Source organism: Saccostrea cucullata, unplaced genomic scaffold (genome assembly GCF_032062105.1).
Source record: "Saccostrea cucullata isolate Sc308-1 unplaced genomic scaffold, CSIRO_AGI_Scuc_v1 ctg371, whole genome shotgun sequence".
Taxonomy (NCBI): domain Eukaryota; kingdom Metazoa; phylum Mollusca; class Bivalvia; order Ostreida; family Ostreidae; genus Saccostrea; species Saccostrea cuccullata.
Window position 1 is genome coordinate 22181 of NW_026923589.1, and position 21054 is coordinate 43234.

Here is a 21054-nt window from a genome sequence, read left to right on the forward strand (position 1 = left end):
CCTCTACATTGATCTAAAAATAGATTGGGAAATTCCAAAATGATACAAATTGTTTTGGAAAGCTATTTAATTAAACGACTATGATTTTTTTCATGTGAACAAAACATAAGCAAATATATATTTTTGGGTGAGGGTGATAAGAGGGGATGCAGGGACACCCCTCCAACACTTTTACTGAACAACAATTTTTTTACTTTTTGGCAGTCAGTTTTCCCTGATAATACTCCTTCCTTTCAAAATCTATCCTATAAAAAGAATGACATAATATTTTTTTCATGGCAACTAAAACTGATTTAAAAAACTTCAAATTGATACGACTGGTAAGAATTATTTACATTTTAAAGCCATATATATGGCGTAACTGATCAAAAAAATATATTTTTGAAAAATATAAAATTAAGTAAAGAAATATAGTTGATACATTTAAATTAAAGCTTTTCATACAATTCTGAACACGGAGAACACCTCGTTTCATCTAAAAATACGATTTTATCTTCTCTGTAATGTGTTATTTAAATCTTTTGTATTTTCTTCCGAGTCGGAGAAAATTCCGAGAATTCAAATTAAATTGTGATATCTTTATAACGCAATTGATTTAAATTTTGTAATTTACGGAAAAGTTCTATCTTTATATAAAGGAATGATACATACAATAAGTTCTTATAATTTTAGTCCAATAATTTTCATTGTACATACGCCATATATATGGCTTTAATTCTGCTTCTCTTTTATATTTGGCTCGGACTTAATTAAATGCAAACAAGTAATGGGCTTTAATCATTTTATCAGTGAAGTACAGTTCGAAGTACAATATTCACCTCGCCCTTCGGGTTCGGTGAATATTGTACTCCTCAGATGGCTAAATCATTGTATTGACCTAAAAAAACAGCAATAATTGTATAATATTGAGTTCGAGGGCAACATGCTCTTTGTCGGACCCAAGAGCCAAACTGTTTGCCTGAGGCCGACAGCAGACAGTTTGTTTCTAAGGTCGACAAGATGCATTTTGCCCGAGAACACAGTCAATAAATATTTTGTAATACCTTCATTTTTAATATTTTTTTATAGTCTTGTACTGATTTCCTTGATGTGACCTCAGGTACGTTACTGTTGAACACCAAAAAATACAAATGAGATTAAGCTCCGCCTTTTGTATTACTTAAGAGGTCCATCTTATCGACATATCCAACATCTCGCTCAGCTGTCAAACATCGATTTCTGTATGCCCGCTTGGTATAAAACATTTGAAATGATAGACTTCTATGTGGTTTTTGGAGACCGGGTATTCCAACAGTCTATTGGAATTCTCATGGGTACAAATTGCGCTCCGTTATTAGCAGACTTATTTTTATATTCATATGAAGCAGAATTTATGCAAAATCTTATGCGTGAAAAGAAGGAAACACTTGCTGTGGCCTTCAACTCGACATTTAGATATATCGACGACGTATTGTCAATTAATAATGGTAATTTCCATTCCTACGTCGATACGATATATCCTGTTGAGCTTGAGATCAAAGATACCACAGAGTCCGACACTTCTGTTTCATACTTGGATATTTTACTTGAAAAAGACACTAATGGTAATCTAACAACCAAGCTATATGATAAACGTGATGACTTTAACTTTTCTATCGTCAACTTCCCTTACTTATGCAGCAATATACCATCATCACCTGCATACGGAGTATATATATCTCAGTTGATTCGATACGCAAGAGCATGCTCTATGTATGAACAATTTCTAAAACGAGGTAAATTATTGACAAGCAAGTTGACGAAACAAGAATATCAGCAGTCTCGTTTAAAGTCATCATTTCTTAAGTTCTATGGTCGATACAATGACCTTGTCAGCAAATACAGTTTATCATTGAGTCAAATGCTGACTGACGTTTCTCATACCAATTGTTAGTCCATTATTTATACACTGAATTGACGACGGATTTTTTCCGTTATTTCCTGATCATGACAAGGAGCACACGGCGGGTGTGACCGGTCGGCAGAGGATGCTCACTCCTCCATGTCCCATCTCTGATGTTTCGGAGGTCCGTGTTTGCTCTGCTTTAATTTTGTATTGTTTTATGGACTTTGAGATTGAATACTGTTCGTTATCTCCATATCCTTCTCGTATAGATATGTATCGAACAAAGGTATAACAATGCACTTTGCCTTGCGTTAATTTCTAACTTGGCTTTATTCAAAATTACGTAACACGTACCCATTTAAAAATTTCCGGGACGAACAAAGAATCGCTCCGATCGTCATGCATCGGAGCACTTTTACACTATATGCAGGCAATACAAGATAGAGGGCAATTCTGGAACGACTTTACCGACACTGTAACATGTCGGTTACGGTGATTCAGTTCTGTAAGTATTGTGATGTATGTGACAACTGGGCACAATATTTTTGTAAAGATTGCCAGTTAATTCTATGTGAACAATGTGTTCTTAAGCATTTAAACTTCTATCGGTGCCATGGTCATGATGTGGTGAGATATCGGGACAAAACGACGAACAATTCCAGCATTCCCATGTGTTCTTTACATTCGTTAAAAGCCGAATTTTTCTGTAAAACTTGCGATGTTTATGCATGTCAAAAAAGCTTTGTTCTTCACAAATTTCATCAAATTGTGGACTTTAGAGAAAAAATTGATAGACTTTTTGCTAATGGAGTATTGCTACGGGGTAAAGTTATACCAATGATCGACAATCTTTTGAAGAAAGAAAATGACTTTTTAATGCGGAACTGTATGGTATTTGAAAAAATGAGATCTGAATTAGAAAAAAGGCTTACCACTTGTCCGACTTTAATCGTGAAGTGCAAGAGAAATGGAGATTCGACGACGGTGAAGGGCATAGGGGGTAAAGATTTAATGGCACTAATGCTTAAAAAGGCAATTGAAGATTGGAAAATATTTCATATTCAAAAAATACGCTTGGAGAATTGCCGACGTTTTGTTTGCGATACTTTAGAAGAATTAAAAGAAAATCTATGTAATCCAATTTCTCTGAGAGATTTACACTCTCCATTTTTGCATGATTTGCAAAGTGCTCTTGAACTAAAAGTAATATTTCCTCAAATTCCAGTTTTTCAAATCGAGCACTCCAAAGATACAGATAATGAAGTCATGCTGACGTACAGTCGGAAACGTCATCAATCAGTCTACGTCTGAATTCGAGGATAATAAATTCGTTATGTTATCAATTTACCTTCATCGAAAACGACTTTCTAGTATAACCTGTGCTGAAAATACCTTTGCCTGGATATGTGGACCGGACCATCCGACGGTTTACAAAATTGATCTTCAAGGAACGGTTTTAAAAAAGATACCATTAAATCTTCATGCCATCTATATGTGTGCTAGTGTTAATGAAATATTTTACAGTGATTACACCGACAACACTATTAAGGTATTATCAGTCAGTGACGATCTGGTATATAAAGACAGAATCATTTGTACTAACGACCAGAATTGGTGCCCTATGTCCTTGACCATCTCTCGTACTCCCCCAAAAGATAAAGTCATTCTGGTCTGTGAATATAATGCATTCATTGATCATGGAAGAGTGTGTAAATATAACACCAATAACGATGAAATTTTATTATTAATCGAATACACTGATTGTTTCTCAACGATTCCTTTGTACAGTAGTGTTTGGTCTGTTACAGAGAATATAAATGGCGATATTTGGGTGGTGGATGGCAAAAAGTATTCCGTAATTGTAGTGAACGAGTGTGGATGTTTTTTGAATGTTTACGAAGGTCAACAAAACGACTTCGTGTTCATTCCCTGGGGCATAACGCACAACAGCTTTGGACAAATTCTCATTTCAGATCATTACAATTTCAGAGTGCATATTTTAGACTTGAGAGGAAACTTTATCAAGTTTTTATACTTACATTATACTGACCTTCCGACGGGAATTTCCTGTGGCCCAGATAATAAATTATGGATTGTTGGAGACAATGGAAAAGTTAATATTTTTGTTTACAAATAAATTTAAACTTTGCATTTTTCTTTTTTTCTTTTTCAACTTGTTTGTGAAATAAAGATACTAGTAGTAATGTTGTTCAAACACTTTTATGCCGAGTTAACAGGCACGTAGCATCCTTTTTGAAAATGGGGGGCCAACAAGAGAAATTTTTTTTTACTTACCTGAAAAAAAGTTGACAAGCGAAACAAAAAAAAAAGAAGAAAATTTACAATTGCCCAAACTCGAAAATCCTATTTAGTGTGTGTGTGTGTGGGGGGGGGGGGGCTTTTTTCAAGGTCAAGTTCCTTTAATTTCACTTCCAATTTTTTGGCTACATTATCTTGATATCACTATACAGTGGTAACAAGGGGGGGGGGGGGCGACCATCCTTTCAATGGACATTTTATATAGTAAAGGTACTGTTGGGGGAAAAGTGGGGGGGGGGGCAGGCCCCCCTGTTGCTACGTCCCTGTTTAATGCAATAAAAGCAGCTTTTATTTTACATCAAAAGAAGCACAGCAATGCCTAATGCCAAGTCATTAGCTCTACTGGTCAGGGACCAGAGAAGATCATGCAGTGGAAGAGTACCTGTTTGTCTGTCTGTAAACAATTTATTTTGAGACTACTCCTCCTACCATGTTGGCCAAATTTGATCAAATTTAGTACACATTTAAGGGCCCTCACTACATCAGTGCAAAATGTTTTTGAACATTGAGAAAATTATAATGATTAAAGGTGTAAACTATTGAGTTTCTCAGTAAATGGTACGTGTCATTTACCACCAGAAAAAATATTCAAACACAGTGAAGAATTTTAAAAATCTTGTACAAATCCTCTTGCCTATTACAACTTTATACTGTTTGCCTATAAGATGTCCCGGAGCAGAAGATCTTCAAAGATTCTATAGAAAACAGAGTTCTACCTTGATCAGTACAATTATGAAAAATACGTTTAAAAACTAGGATGTTCTCCTACATGTATATTATAAATAGATTTTAATCTATCTAATTGATATGTCAACAGTTAATGGACCCCTTATTGATAACTTACAACATGTATCTGTCTTTCAACCCATCCATTCGATAACTAGTTGATAACCAAAAGGGTCTAGCGCTAAACAAGATGGCAGTTAGAGTCTGTCTTCAGTTCATAACAGTTTCCGAATTTTACTACAAACTTGTTAATGCAAGAATCCCAGACCCAAGGGCCATGGATTTGAAACTTTTGGAATCCCCTTCTTAACGTCATGAACTCGGTTTTAGAGCAGCACATTTGCTCATTATAGCCATACACTTAGTGTATCTGCTAAATTTTCACAAATAGAGATTTTCAAAGAATTCTATGATCAATAGAGCTTTATCATGACTCCAGTACCTCTGGTCCACAATTTTGGAAGATAAATATTCTTAATTATAACCATATTATTATATTAGTTTGCTCAGGAGCATAGAAGAAATGTTCTTTCATTAATTTCTAATGTTTTGCCCTGTTCGTCCGTCTGTCTGCCAGTTTTTTCCGAAAAAAAACTTTATCATTGCTCATAACTTTTGATTCGTTGGAGCTATGGCTTTCAAATTTCACGTGTATTTCTTGAGGCAAGATCTCCCTTTAGGTACCAACATATTTGACTTATAACCTTGGAGTTTGTCATAACCTTTGAACAGTTGGTGCTAGAGGAGGAAAAATATCCCCAAGATATATAATGCATTTTCAACGTATGATCAATTAAGCACTATCCTAAAACTATGAAACCCTGATCCTAGAGTCATGAGTTTCTCAATTTCAGTACAAGAAATATGGAGATAACAAACAGTATTCAAGTTCCAAAGTCCACTCAAACAATACAAATCAGGAGCAGAGTAACAAGGACCTTTAAAACATCAGAGATGGGATCAGGTGCCACGGAGGAGAAAGCATCTCCTGTTGACGTGTCATACCCACATGTGCTCCTTGTCATGATCAGATAAACAGAAAGTCCAAAACATAATTCAGTGTGAAAATAATGATCTAACAGTTAATATGATTTTTTTTTCCAGTCAGCATTTGACATGATAAATTGTACTTTGTACAATAGAAAGTTCAAATCAACCACAGAACATGTGAAATGATGACTTTTAATGAGTGTTGATATCCTTGCTTCTAATTGTAGAGAGTTTAATGCTTTTCGTAATAATGCCAACAGTTTAACTGCCCCAGGTCCTGGAGGAAGAGATTTCTGGAGATAATTAAGTTCAATGTTTTATTTTTGTTCCATACATCAGGCTGTTGGGGAATGGGAGAAGCAGAGACCATGAAAATCCCTACTACCTAAAGATGTCAGTGTATTTACAATAAAAACATTGCTGTGATGTCATTCCTCTGTTCTTGCAGTCTAAAAGTTTACCTGTGACAGTCCGATATTATAGTGAGCAGTCTGATATTAATCTCGTAATATCAGACTGTCTCTGTACTGATATTTTGCAAAATCGGACTTCTACTGAACAAAAGAAAAAATGTGATTAATTAACAAACACCCATTTAAATTTCTCACATACAGTGATGATTTTGAAACGATGATCTTACAGAATTGCAAATTAAAAATTAAAAAAAAAAACTTTCAATTACACAAATTACATGTATACTGTAACAGGAAGAACATGCGGCAGACCAGATCATGCAGATAAAAAAAAATTCTAATTAACTTATTATTCTAATTAACTTATTAAACTTGAAAAAATGTTTCAATCCCTTTCTCTGGCTTCTGAAAAAGAGAGGCGCACTGGGGTTCACCAGAGAAGCACAAAAACTTCCAAAACCCCCAAAATATATATAAAAAAACAAGCTTTGGACACTACAAAGAGCATCATTCAAAAAAATTGATTTCATTTTTCTCATGTATAGAAAGAAAAATGAATTTTGCAAAATCAAGACAGCTAGGCCAAGTATATGATAATTAATACTTAATTTGACAGATTTGCAACAAATTTTCAAAGAAATTTAAAGAATTTCAATGTTCCCCTCAAAACCCCTGCATTATTGAATTGTTTGTTTTTCTGTAATGGAGCACCCCCCCAAAAAAAGTAAATGTACTCTCTCTCTCTGTGTTTTTTCCCCTCTCTCTCTCTCTCTCTCTCTCTCTGGATTCTTTCTTTACATATGACATGATCTACTTTGAATACTGCTTTTCGACAGTCATTTATGTCTACTGTTAAACCTAATTCATGTATAAAGAATAAAATCTTTAAACCAAACCCAATTCCAAAATCCTGGATCTGCTTCCATGGTATAAAGCTTTGAGCAACAGAGGCAACATTGACCAAAATGAATTTGCGGATAAATTATCATGAAAAAAATACACTTGATCCGTAACAACCTTCCCCAGAAAACGAACGAAAAAATATAAAACCCACAATATTCTTGAGTTGGTAGCTCTTTAATATTTAAATTCCTAATGTGTTATTCAATTCTTTTGTATGCATGAAATTTTTATAAAATTAAAAAAAGAGCCTGCTGGAAAAGCTGTCAATCGTCCCACTAAAGCCCTATTATTGGCCAAAAACTTTGACAGTTGCAAATTATTTTTATAAATCCGACATACTAGTATACTAAGATTTTTGATTTGATCTGGCTTTCGTAGATTGTATACATTTCAAATTTTGTCAAAAATATATAGTAATTTCTTTTATCAAATTGCTAATTTGTTTTATCAAATTAATAATTTGTTATAACAAATTTGTTTGCGAGATGGAAAGGTATAATACACAATAAGAGTACACTTAGCGATGTACGTGATTTAGCGCATTCAGACCTCCGCCACTGTCAAATGTAATACGATTATACAACCTTTGCAGCTAAGTTTTTAATTAAAGTTTAATGTCCAGTTTACTGGGTTTTTTTTTTTAATATTATTAGTTCCTTCTTTTATTTCCCTGAATTCTAAAACACAAGAGTCATTAAAATGTGAAGATGTATTTCCTTTATTACATTCAGACTCAAAATGAAATCCCAAACACTAAATTGGTACATTTTCACTACTTGATTCCGACACGATAATGTTTACTATTAGAGCCAATGTGGTCCCAAATATGCAGGGACGTAGCAACAGGGGGGGGGGCTGCCCCCCCCCCCCCCACTTTTTTCTCTCCAATATTACCTTTACTATAGTAAATTTTTATTGAAAGGATGGTTGGTCCCACACTTTTTACCATAGTATAGTGATATCAGGGAATTGTAAGGAAAAAAAATTGGAAGTAGCTTTGATAAAGTTAGCCCCCCCCCCCACACACACACACACACACGCACGAAATAGGATTTTCGAGTTTGGGCAACTTTTAATTTTCCGTTCCTTTTTTTTTTGCTTGTCAACTTTTTCAAGTTAATAAACAAATAATTTCTCTGGTTGCCCCCCCCTCCCCCCCACTTTCAAAAACGATGCTACGTGCCTGATACGTCATAAAAGTGAAGATTGTTGGAAATATTTAGCAAGCGAGATAACTTTATCTCTCAACATGGTAGTCTCCAGCAGCCAGTTCACATATAACTTTGGTGTCATATTACTTTATAATCAAATAAAAACAAATAGCAGTATTGATCAGGTAAAATTCATTAATGCACGATCATTCAAAGAATAAAATATCAAAAATTTCATCTAGACCCGACGTTTCCTTTAAATTACGTAACACGTACCTTTTAAAAAATTTCCGGGACGAACAAAGAACCGCTTCGATCGTTTTGCATCGGGGCACTTTTATACTATATGCAGGCAATACAAAATAGGACAAACAATTCTGGAATGACTTTACCAACATTGTAATGTCGGTTACAGTCATTCAGTTCTGTAAGTATTGTGATGTATGTAACAACTGGGCACAATATTTTTGTAAAGATTGCCAACTAATTCTCTGTGAACGATGTGTTCCAAAGCATTTGATCTTCTATCGGTGCCATGGTCATGATGTGGTGAGATATCGAGACAAAACGACGAACAATTCCAGCATTCCCACGTGTTCTTTACATTCCTTAAAAGCCGAATTTTTCTGTAAAACTTGCAGTGTTTATGCATGTCGAAAAAGCTTTGTGCTTCACACTTTTCATGATGTTGTAGACTTCAGAGAAAAAATTGATAGACTTTTTGCTAATGGAGTATTGCTACGGAGTAAAGTTATACCAATGATTGACAATCTTTTGAAGCAAGTAAATGACTTTTTAATGCAGAACAGTATGGTGTTTGAACAAATGAGATTTGAATTAGAAAATTGGCTTACCAATTGTTCGACTTTAATTGTGAAGTGCAAGAGAAATGGAAATTCGACGACGGTGAAGGGCATAGGAGGTAAAGATTTAATGGCACTAATGCTTAAAAAGGTAATTGAAGATAGGAAAATATTTCATATTCAAAAAATACGCTTGGAGAATTGTCGACGTTTTGTTTGTGATATTATAGAAGATATTGGAGAAAATCTATGTAATCCAATTTCTCTCAGAGATTTACGCTCTCCATTTTTGCACGATTTGCAAAGTGCTCTTGAAGTAAAAATAACATTTCCTCAAATTCCAGTTTTTCAAATCGAGCACTCCAAAGATACAGATAATGAAGTCATGCTGACGTACAATCGGAAACGTCATCAAACAGTTTACGTCAAAGCTGTATTCGAGGATAAAAAATTCGTCATGTTATCAATTTACCTTCATCGAAAACGACTTTCTAGTATAACCTGTGCTGAAAATACCTTTGCCTGGATATGTGGACCGGACCATCCGACGGTTTACAAAATTGATCTTCAAGGAACGGTTTTAAAAAAGATACCATTAAATCTTCATGCCATCTATATATGTGCTAGTGTAAATGAAATATTTTACAGTGATTACACCGACAACACTATTAAGGTATTATCAGTCAGTGACGATCTGGTGTATAAAGACAGAATCATTTGTACTAACGACCAGAATTGGTGCCCTATGTCCTTGACCATCTCTCGTACTCCCCCAAAAGATAAAGTCATTCTGGTCTGTGAATATAATGCATTCCTTGATCATGGAAGAGTGTGTAAATATAACACCAAAAACAATGAAATTTTGTTATTAATCGAATACACGGACTGCTTCTCAACGATTCCTTTGTACAGTAGTGTTTGGTCTGTTACAGAGAATACAAATGGCGATATTTGGGTGGTGGATGGCAAAAAGTATTCCGTAATTGTAGTGAACGAGTGTGGATATTTTTTGAATGTTTACGAAGGTCAACAAAGCGACTTCGTGTTCATTCCCTGGGGCATAACGCACAACAGCTTTGGGCAAATTCTCATTTCAGATCATTACAATTTCAGAGTGCATATTTTAGACTTGAGAGGAAACTTTATCAAGTTTTTATACTTACATTATACTGACCTTCCGACGGGAATTTCCTGTGGTCCAGATAATAAATTATGGATTGTTGGAGACAATGGAAAAGTTAATATTTTTGTTTACAAATAAATTTCAACTTTGCATTATTCTTCTCTTTTTTTCAACTTGTTTGTAAAATAAAGATACTAGTACTAATGTTATTCAAACACTTTTATGCCGAGTTAACAGGCACGTAGCATCCTTTTTGAAAATGGAGGCCAACCAGAGAATTTTTTTTACTTACCTGAAAAGAAAAGTTGACAAGCAAAAAAAAAAAATAAAAAAAATTTAAAATTGCCCAAACTCGAAAATCCTATTAAGGGGGGGGGGGGGCAACAAGTGGGGGGGGGGGGGAGTCAACCAACCTTTAAATAGACATTTTCTATAGTAAAGGTAATGTTGGGGGAAAAAAGTGGGGGGACAGCCCCCCCCCCCTGTTGCTACGTCCCTGGTTAATGCAATAAAAGCAGCTTTTATTTTACATTAAAAGAAGCACAGCAATGCCTAATGCCAAGTCATTAGCTCTACTGGTCATGCAGTGGAAGAGTACCTGTCTGTCTGTCTGTGAACAATTTTGTTTCGAGACTACTCCTCCTACAATGTTGGCCCAATTTGATCACATTTAGTACACATTTAAGGACCCTCACTACATCAGTACAAAATGTTTTTGAACATTGAGAAAAATATATATGATTAAAGGTGTTAACGATTGAGTTTCTCAGTATATGGTACGTGGCATTTACCACAAGGAAAAATATTCAAACACAGTATCAGTACAGTGAAGAATTTTAAAAATCGTGTACAAATCCTCTTGCCTATTACAACTTTATACTGTTTGCCTATAAGATGTCCAAGAGCAAAAGATCTTCAAAGATTCTATAGAAAACAGAGTTCCACCTTGATCATTACAAGTATGAAAAATAAGTTTAAAAACTAGGATGTTCTCCTACATGTATATTATGAATAGATTTTAGTCTATCTAATTGATATGTCAACAGTTAATGGACCCCTTATTGATAACTTACAACATGTATCTGTCTTTCAACCCATCCATTCGATAACTAGCTGATAACCAAAAGGGTCTAGCGCTAAACAAGATGGCAGTTAGAGTCTGTCTTCAGTTCATAACAGTTTCCGAATTTTACTACAAAAAAAAAACTTGTTAATGCAAGAATCCCAGACCCAAAGGCCATGGATTTGAAACTTTTGGAATCCCCTTCTTAACGTCATGAACTCCGTTTCAGAGCAGCACGTTTGCTCATTATAGCCATACACTTAGTGTATCTGCTAAATGTTCACAAATAGAGATTTTCAAAGAATTCTGTGATCAATAGAGCTTTACATGACACCCATACCTCTGGTCCATAATTTTAGAAGATAAATATTCTTCATTATAACCACATAGTTTGCTCAGGAGCATACAAGAAATGTTCTTTCATTAATTTCTTATGTTTGGCCTGTTCGTCTGTCTGTCTGCCAGTTTTTTTCCGAAAAAAAACTTTATCATTGCTCATAACTTTTGATTCGTTGGAGCTATGGCTTTCAAATTTCACGTGTATTTCTTGTGGCAAGATCTCCCTTTAGGTACCAACATATTAGACTTATGACCTTAGAGTTTCTTCTACGTTTGCCATAACCTTTGAACAGTTGGTGCTAAGAGGAGAGAAAAATTTCTCCAAGATATAATGCATTTGCAACATATGATGAATTAAGCACTATCCTAAAACTATGAAACCCTGATCCTGGGGCCATGAATTTCTCAATTTCAGTACAAATAATATGGAGATAACAAACAGTATTCAAGCTCCAAAGTTCATTCAAACAGTAATAATCAGGAGCAGAGCAAATACTAGTACTCAGAGATGGGATCAGGTGCCACGGAGGAGAAAGCATCTCCTGTTGACGTGTCAGACCCACATATGTGCTCCTTGTCATGATCAGATAAACAGAAAGTCCAAAACATAATTCAGTGTGAAAATAATGATCTAACAGTTAGTATGATTTTTTTTTTCAGTCAGCATTTGACATGATAAATTGTACTTTGTACAATAGAAAGTTCAAATCAACAACAGAACTTGCAAAATGGGGGAATGGAAGATTCAGAGACCATGAAAATCCCTACTACCCAAAGATGTCAGTGTATTTACAAAGAAATTTTCTTGAATAACAATGAATCTTTGCAATTATTTTATTTCGAATTTTGTTGCATAAACTTGCAATATACATTAGACAAGGAGACAAATCAAATGTCCAATTATTTAAAACAATGTATTGCACAATGTTTTTACTGACAGCTCACATATTATATTTCCCATTAGTTTTCACACAGACAAACTACACTCTCATAAGTTAATTACCACACATTCCAAGTCATCGACTTAATCATATAATTTTTTCAATCATAACATGCTCGTCCAACATTTCCATTATCAATTATGCACTGTTTTGAAGCTCAACACTATAAAATATAATCCATTTATCCTAAACTACGTACATATTTAGTTAACTTGCAGCATCCCCCATCCCCACTTTTATGTTTGATAATTGATGTAAATCTGGGAAATTCTCTGTGTATACAACATATTAAGCATATTTGGCACAAAATACAACTACCTTCTCAGCTGAGAGAGACCAGTGTTACAAGTAATGAAGTATTTCCCTACACTAGAATTAAACATAAAACCTTAGAACACAACCTACATGTACAAACTAGTGATGGATATTATGCTTTTCTGATTTTCAGACATAAAATGTTACAATTTTTTTAATACTGAGCTTTCACTTCAATTTCTAGACCGGAAAAGTTTTTTATTATTAATATCTGTACAAAATACTCAAGAAAAAAAATGAAATGTGTGAAAATGAGAGCACACACATTGTATGTACTTTACAAAGTACAATTCAAAAACTGTACAACTTAGAAAGAGCTTTTTACTACAAAATTGTAAATAAATAATCTGTATAAATGTAAATTTTATACCACAACTTCATAAGTACAAACCATTATGAAAGAGTCAAAGCACTGTTAAAAATTATTTTGACAAACAAAATGACTCAAATCTCATAATTTCATCAAAGAACACAATAAAGATATTCTTCAAAATGCATGATCAGTACTACATTTTTAAATATTCAATACATAATCTTGATGATTCACAACACTTTCCAAAAATGTTTGAATGAAAAAATCTTATATCAGATTTAATTATCCTTCATATTTGATACAAATATTCCACAAAAACACATTTTTGTAAAAAAAAAAAAATGGCATCTTACATATGCCTCATGATATTTTTTTTATTTAGACCCAAAAATTTCTGGTTATAAAACTGTATAAAAGCAAGCACTGTTTATAAGAAATATTGGTCCTCATACAACCCTTATCCAGCACAATGTATAAAACACATATCTTTCTATCCTTTTCCTCAATAAATTCTTAAGCTTGTGTCATACTCAATTCTTACAAAATCCGACACAATCTAAAACTAACAATATTGCATTTGTCATTTTTAAGTCAAACAAAAAAAAATTTTTTTTCAAGCAGAATTGAGTAATTCTCCATTTCATAATCTAATTATTATATAGTATATATCATTTTCTACTAAGATACATATTTATCACAATGAGCTGTACCACTATTTCCTGATAATTTACGTAGGTGCTTCTTCCCATAGAAGGTTGTTGTTTTTGAAGACTTTTTTGATTGTAGATTGTAGCTTTCTCCTGGCTTTCTGTTCCTCTTCTAAATCTCTCTTCATCCTCTTGTGTTCCTGTAATATGCCATATGTATCAACTGAAGAAAACTCAGAAAAGACAACAATGAAACAAAACCTCTCTTAACCAATACACACAGGTCATTAGTTATATATAAAGTGACCTATAAGTGGCTGACAATTCTTTGACATATCGTATAAGTGGAAATTTTAGCGAGACGCAAATTTAGCGATTTCTCCTTAAAAACTGGTATTTTATTTTTAGCGAGAAATAATTTTAGTGATTTTAAAATGCTCACTTGAGAAGCTAATACAAATAACACGCAATTTATTTTTAGCGATACTAAATTTTAGCGATCTCAACAGCCTCGCTAATAATGCCAAAATTACATCCTCGCTAAAATTTCTACTTATACGGTATGACTGATTTATTTTTGGTTGACACAAGATGATATCTCATCAGCTGGCATAGCATAAGCTAAAATATCAGTCAACATATCATTGACTGACATAGCATTGACTGAAATATAATTGGCTAACATATCAACAACTGACCATCGTTTGCTGGCATATCTGTTAATGGACTGACATATCAATGGTTGAAATTTCATTGACTGACCTATCATATGATATGAAAGATCTTTTGATGACATGACATGTCATACACTTATCTATTTAGATGACATCATTAAATCATTGACATATCATCAGACGACATGTCTTCGGTGTTAACATATCATTAAAGTACTCACCTGTTCTAGAGTTCTAACTTGGTCCTTTAAAGAATAAACTGTGTCCACCAATGTCCTAAACAAGAAAATAATCAACTTTAACTGCACGCTAATGACAAAATACAGATTGCTCAATCAAAAATTCAAGAAATATTGCAATTGCAAGGGTTTATAGCTTATACTGATCTAATCAATTTTTTTCCTGAAAAAAGAGGGGTTACACATCCCACTTGGTATTATGCTATGGTTTTGCATGACATTTTGCATACCAATTTGACTTATATAGTAGGTTTTGGGAAAACAGGGAACTTCACACATTATTCTGTTTATAAATTATACTTTATATTACATGTACAGTGTACTCACTTTTCCTGAAGGTTGGAGGGGTATTTTTACATTATTCTATTTATAAATTTTAAGTGTACTCACTTTTCCTGAAGGTTGGAGGGGTATTTTCACATTATTTATTTTTGGATTTTAAGTGTACTCACTTTTCCTGAAGGTTGGAGGGATCCCCATCGTCTATAATTATCTTCTCTTCCTCTGGCATCAGGACGTGGGGGCAGGTCACGAAAGCTGTATACAACATCAAAAACAGGAAATCACAAACTAAATCACCACTCAAAGCCAGCATGCACAGAAATGACTGCTAGTCTAAGCACATAATGTTGTCATCTTGAACTTATCAAATATCAGAGGACAGAGGACTTGTAACATGGTTAATTTTCAGTAAACTTTCCCACGGTTGTTTAATGTACTTACTAAATTTTACAGACATTTAGGTTGAAGATTTTAATTTTTAAGCTAAACTTTCAGAATCTTCAGAATGCCATCCCCCCCCCTCCCTTGACAAGGACAAAAATATAAATGTTAATGCGATTCTCTACATAAAACAAGCTCTATCAAGCATAGAGCAATTGCACTCTCAAAGATGCAAATGAAAGAGCAGGTCTGAAAATGTTTTTATTCATAATCTTAAGAATTGAAAACTGTAATTATGAATTTCTGTTCAGACAAGAGATTCCACCCCAAGACTGACTGATACAGTACTTACCAAAATTCTAATAAACAAGGTCAAGTTTCTACGACACAAGCATAATATCAACAAAGCTAACAACATCCATATAAGCAAGATGATTTGAATAATAAATTAAGAATAAACAAAATAAAACAAGCTGGCAAATAAAGAGAGCATTTTCCCCATTTCTAAAGATTAAAAGTTACATGTACCGGTAATTGCAAAATGATATATTCATTGCAAAAATATAACCTGACAAATAATTCTGATCATACCAGGGATGCATATAACTATAACTATATACATGTACTGTAAAAAGGGAAATTGTCTCCCCATTGTCCCTTTTCATCCTTGTAATGAGTGGGCATATTCTGAACAAATTTACCAGCAAAAGAGTTGAATTAGGACTTAGCGAATTTAAAAGGAGTGATTTCAAAATTGGAAAAAGATGAAGATATCAAACAATGATCAATATCATAAATCCAGTCAAAAAGTGGAATTAAAAACAAGTCGAAAACATGAAACATCAGAGGTGGGATCAGGTGCCCAGTGGGAGTGAGCATCTCCTGTTGATCAGTCACACCACTGTGAGTCCTATTGATTAGGTAGTCAAATGTAGCATAAAAACAATGAGATAACAAATAGTATGGGACATGCAGACAAAATACAACCATCTGCAAGTATAAGGAGATAACATTCCTAGATACAGTGGGGGAAAACAAAACAAACATAACACACAGTTAATGTAAAATCAAAAAAATAATCATAAATGTCCAAAATTAAAGAATAAAACAAAATTAAAATCATGCAATTTATGAATTACAAGTAATATCACATTTCTTTTTTATTACTGTGCTTTTATTAAATAAATTGAATAAACATTATTATTATCCTTCAGAATTATACAGTCAATCTGACTGGTTTAGAGCAGGTCACGTGCAGGGAGACAACTCGTGATGTCTCCCTCACGCGCAGGGAGACAACTGTTATCTCCCTTCAGATGACAATGAAATAGCGTAAGCGATCATGCAGGGTTACAACTGTGTTGTCGCTCTTTGAATAGAACTACTGTGGTTTAAGCGAGATAACTCCTACATTGTATTTACAAGTACAATGGCTAAATATGCGGGATCGGTAAACAAGAAATTCTAACGATGACGTCAAAGTTGTCTGTTGACATATTTTGAAAGTATGGAATCGGAGCAGAGTAGAAGAAATTAAGAGGTTTGATTACTATTTTCTACTCTATCTGTATCTGTATATATACGTCGAAGTGACCAATACTGGCTTTTCTACGACGGTGAGAGAGCGCGTGTCGGACTTATTGACACAAGCTGTCGAGGGCGGTCTTGAAGGCCTCGACAGTCTTAGCGCAAACTATATTGAGGACAATAATTATATTCCATTTGATGACTGTGTCCACAAAGAATGATGAGCGGTATTGGTTAGTTCTCATAGATGTTGTTTCGAGACACTTGCTGTTATTTTTGACTTGAGATGAAAGAATGTTTGTATTTTCACAATTATCGAATGTTTTTAATTTGATTTGGCGTCTAGGCTTAGCTTTTTGAATGAAATTGTGAGTTGGTAGCCCTGGCACCAACCCCTCAACCACCTTATAGAGCATAATGAGTCGCAAGCTGGTCCTTCTATGCTGGAGCGGTTGTAAGTCCAGTTCCTTGGCCTTGGTGGTGATGAAGCCCTCTTCCCTGTTGTGGTAGTCTCGTTTTATGAAACGGATGGCTTTGCGTTGGACACGTTCGAGCTTATCTACGTCCTGTTTTTGAAATGGGTCCCAGACTATTGATCCATATTCAAGTGTTGATCGCACCATGGAGACGTAGGCTGTTTTCCTGCAGTTTTCTGTACAGTGTGATAAGTTTCGTCGGAGAAATCCTAATGTTGAATGAGCTTTTTTAGTAATCTTGTTGATGTGAGTTGACCACTTTAAGTCTGATGAAATTTGGAGTCCAAGATAGGGGTTATTTTCAACCTCTTCCAGCACGTGATTGTCCAGTGTAATGTATAGAATTTGCTGGTTTTTTGGCGTATGCTCATGATGTAGCATTTTTTGGCGTTGAAACGCATACTCTATCTAATTAATAATTGTATTTATTCTTCAGGATAATAAAACTATTATGGACTGTTTAGAAGGGAGACATCACCAGTTATCAGGTCTGAGTAGGGTTGTCACCCTCGGGCGCAAGCGCCCTCGGGTGACAACCCTACTCAGACCTGATAATTGGTGATGTCTCCCTTCTAAACAGTCCATAATTGTATATTATTACCAGCTAAACACTTGTAATTAATTACCAAAAGTAACATCATTTCACAAAATACATCCAGGTTTTATTCATTACAAAACAGCTGATTTTCTTTTTAATTTTTTTCAGCTCGGAATAGTTATACTTAAATCATACAGTGTACTTAAATATGTTATCATACTTAAATCACAAGAGTTCAAGGCAAGTTAATACACAACTTCTATCTAGGAGTTAGTTTTCAACAAGCTGTAACAAGATCTTAAATTCACTGTCTCAGTGAAAATATAAAGTTAAAACTCACTGACTCTGTTGAAATACCAACCAATATCTCACTGACCAGTGAAGATAGTCGTATCTCACTGAGTCAGAGGAATTACAGAGTTACATGTGGAAATATAGTTACATCTCATGCTATATTTAACTCATTGTTTATTGTATTATCACATCAAGTTTGTATCTGCAATCGGCATGCTGTTAATTAAACACAACCAAGTGATAGTCACCTTCAGGAAATGGGGCATTAAAAGATAGGGGGACTGGGAGGGGATTATTTTATATTGACATCTTCAAGCTGATGTATATCATGAACTCTATGAAATAAGTAAACATGTATGTAATGCTCTTGAAGGTGGATGCTTCAGAATATTCAGGTGTAAAGGTTATTCAAGGTCATCAATAATTTGCAGCTTTATTGTCCCCCGCTTTCACGAAAGCGAAGGGACATTAAATCTCATTTGTCTGTCAGTCTGTCTGTCCGTCATAAAAACTTTAACCTTGCTCATAACTTTTGATTTAGTGGAGCTATCACCGGTTCTCAATATAAGGGCACAAATGCCTCTCTGATTTTTTAAAAAATGAAGTTCAAGCTAACAATTTTTCTATCAATTACCTTTGAAAAAAAGTATCTGAAGATTTTGTTTCCAGATTTTTTTTCATCAAATTATAATACATGGGATAATGACAAGACGATGAAGTGGAGTGTGATTTTATTTAGAAATGTAGCTTGAAATGTACGTTACTCTTTCTTCAATGTCCAAAAAGATATGTAAAAAAAATGTAGTCATTCAAATCACAATTGGAATATCTCATCTTAACACCAGCACATCCTACCAACTCTGTCAGCAACATATTTTCTCGGTATACGAACGTGCGTTTGATTTTTCCTTTCAAAAAACAAAGGTTACTTTTTGATCCAGATGTATAAAAACATTTTTTAAATATATGCTTTAAATTTCTCTCTCTGTTTTGTTTAGAGCGATCAGTTTGGAATCTTGTCATTTTCTATAGATACTGGAACCTAACATGTACATGTAGTAAAATTCTATTTTGTAGTTACTGTCTTTTTTAACATATATCCATGCTGATTTAGAAAACTACGTAAATGTAACGTACATTTCAAGATATATTTCTGTTAAATAAAAAGCTTAAAATTCATCTACAAAATTCATCGTTTTGTTTCAGTTTATTCCAAAAAGATTCACTATGTAATCACATTGTGTTATATGTCACAATCACCACTATAAAGACACGATTGCCTCAGAATATGAGTAGGTAACGTACATTTCAAGCTTGTAATAATATGTAAACTAGTAATAAGAAAATATTGAGAAAAAAGCAATTATTGACATAAAAATCATTTCAATGAAGTGTTTTAAGGCAGTTATATAAGAAATCATAATGTAACAAACGAGGTTATTTGTCATCAACTACATGAATGTCACGTCACTTCGGTAACGTTCATTTCACATATTATTGGGGAGTCCCCTCCACCTCAATTCATTACCATTCTTTTGTGCTGTTTCGCTGAAATTGACACCGGTTGTAGCCTAGTTACTTCTACCTATGTGCAAGGGTACAGACAAAAAATATAAGAGTCAGACATATTTTGCTTTGATCTAACAAATGCTCGTGTTTGGCCATTGAAACTTAACATAAATTTATTCCGAATATATCCATCGACAGTTTGTTCACAATTTCATTTAGTTTGTTGCAACATCGTTTTTCAAATCACAAACATACGTGCTTTTCAGCAGATCTGGAAATATATGACCCAAAATGCAATGATTCGAACAAAACTGAGTATTGTGTGCCTTTCAGTATTTGAAATATAAGTGACCGTCTTGTGTTCTGGGTTTATTTGTTTTGTTTCTTTTTTGTTTGTTTGGTTTTTTTTTTACCAATTATAAGCCTATGCATACCTTGTTTTAAATTATCAACAACAATTAAATTAATATTGACGAAAAGTCGCATATTAAAAGTAAACAAACTGCAAAAAGGTTGCCAAAGATGAATTTAAAACACTTAGAAATAAATTTTCTAGCATGTGGTAACAGTCTTAAACATTTACGAGGATTGGGGGTGCATTTAGATGGATTTATGTGGCCAGTTGTCAAATGGATTGTAACGATAATTTTGTTTCGCTCGTGTAAACGCAATTCATTAACTAAATTAAAAAAAATGTCAGTTAGAAATACGTAAAATGTACGTTACCATAAGTAACGTACATTTCAAATATAAAAATAAATTCTCTTCCACAAGCGTACGTTAGACACGCAATATATTGATACCATTTGAACTTGCATATCATAAGAAATGCATCAAACAGGTTTCGTATTCAGAAATATATAACAGGTATCAGAATTATATTACATATAATTGACCTTAATATATTTTTTTTCCTAAGCAGAAACGTTTCTTTTCATTAATTTTGGGATTTAGCCGACCTCCAACCTTTGAAACTATCCTTTGTGTACACATTCGAGTGTGTGAAAGTATGAGAATACATGAAAATTGGTGCGAGATTCACTTAATTCGAATTTCATGGTAACGTACATTTCAGTAACGTACATTTCAAATGATCACTTTTCATGTAAAAAATAATTTTTTATTGTGTTAAGCAAAACGTCTTTGCCAGTTTACAGGATACAAGGGGTTGCTTATTCAGAGTCGTCTCATATTTTCTACTTAATATATATTCTTAATGGAAAA

General features: G+C 34.0%; 1 protein-coding gene across 9 annotated transcripts in view; it reads right to left on the reverse strand.

Annotated features, from left to right (window-relative positions):
• Nucleotides 1–12510: 12510 nt before the first annotated feature.
• LOC134264439 (rho guanine nucleotide exchange factor 7-like) overlaps nucleotides 12511–21054 on the reverse strand; it is a 29045-nt gene continuing 20501 nt past the window's right edge. For all 9 annotated transcript variants that reach the window (XM_062746729.1, XM_062746727.1, XM_062746731.1 and 6 more), the window contains 3 exons: nucleotides 15276–15360; nucleotides 14806–14860; nucleotides 12511–14110 (listed from right to left, as the gene is read on the reverse strand). In XM_062746729.1, the coding sequence (XP_062602713.1) occupies nucleotides 13991–14110; nucleotides 14806–14860; nucleotides 15276–15360 (260 nt within the window). In that variant the 3' untranslated portion in view covers nucleotides 12511–13990. The remainder of the gene's footprint in view (nucleotides 14111–14805; nucleotides 14861–15275; nucleotides 15361–21054) is intronic.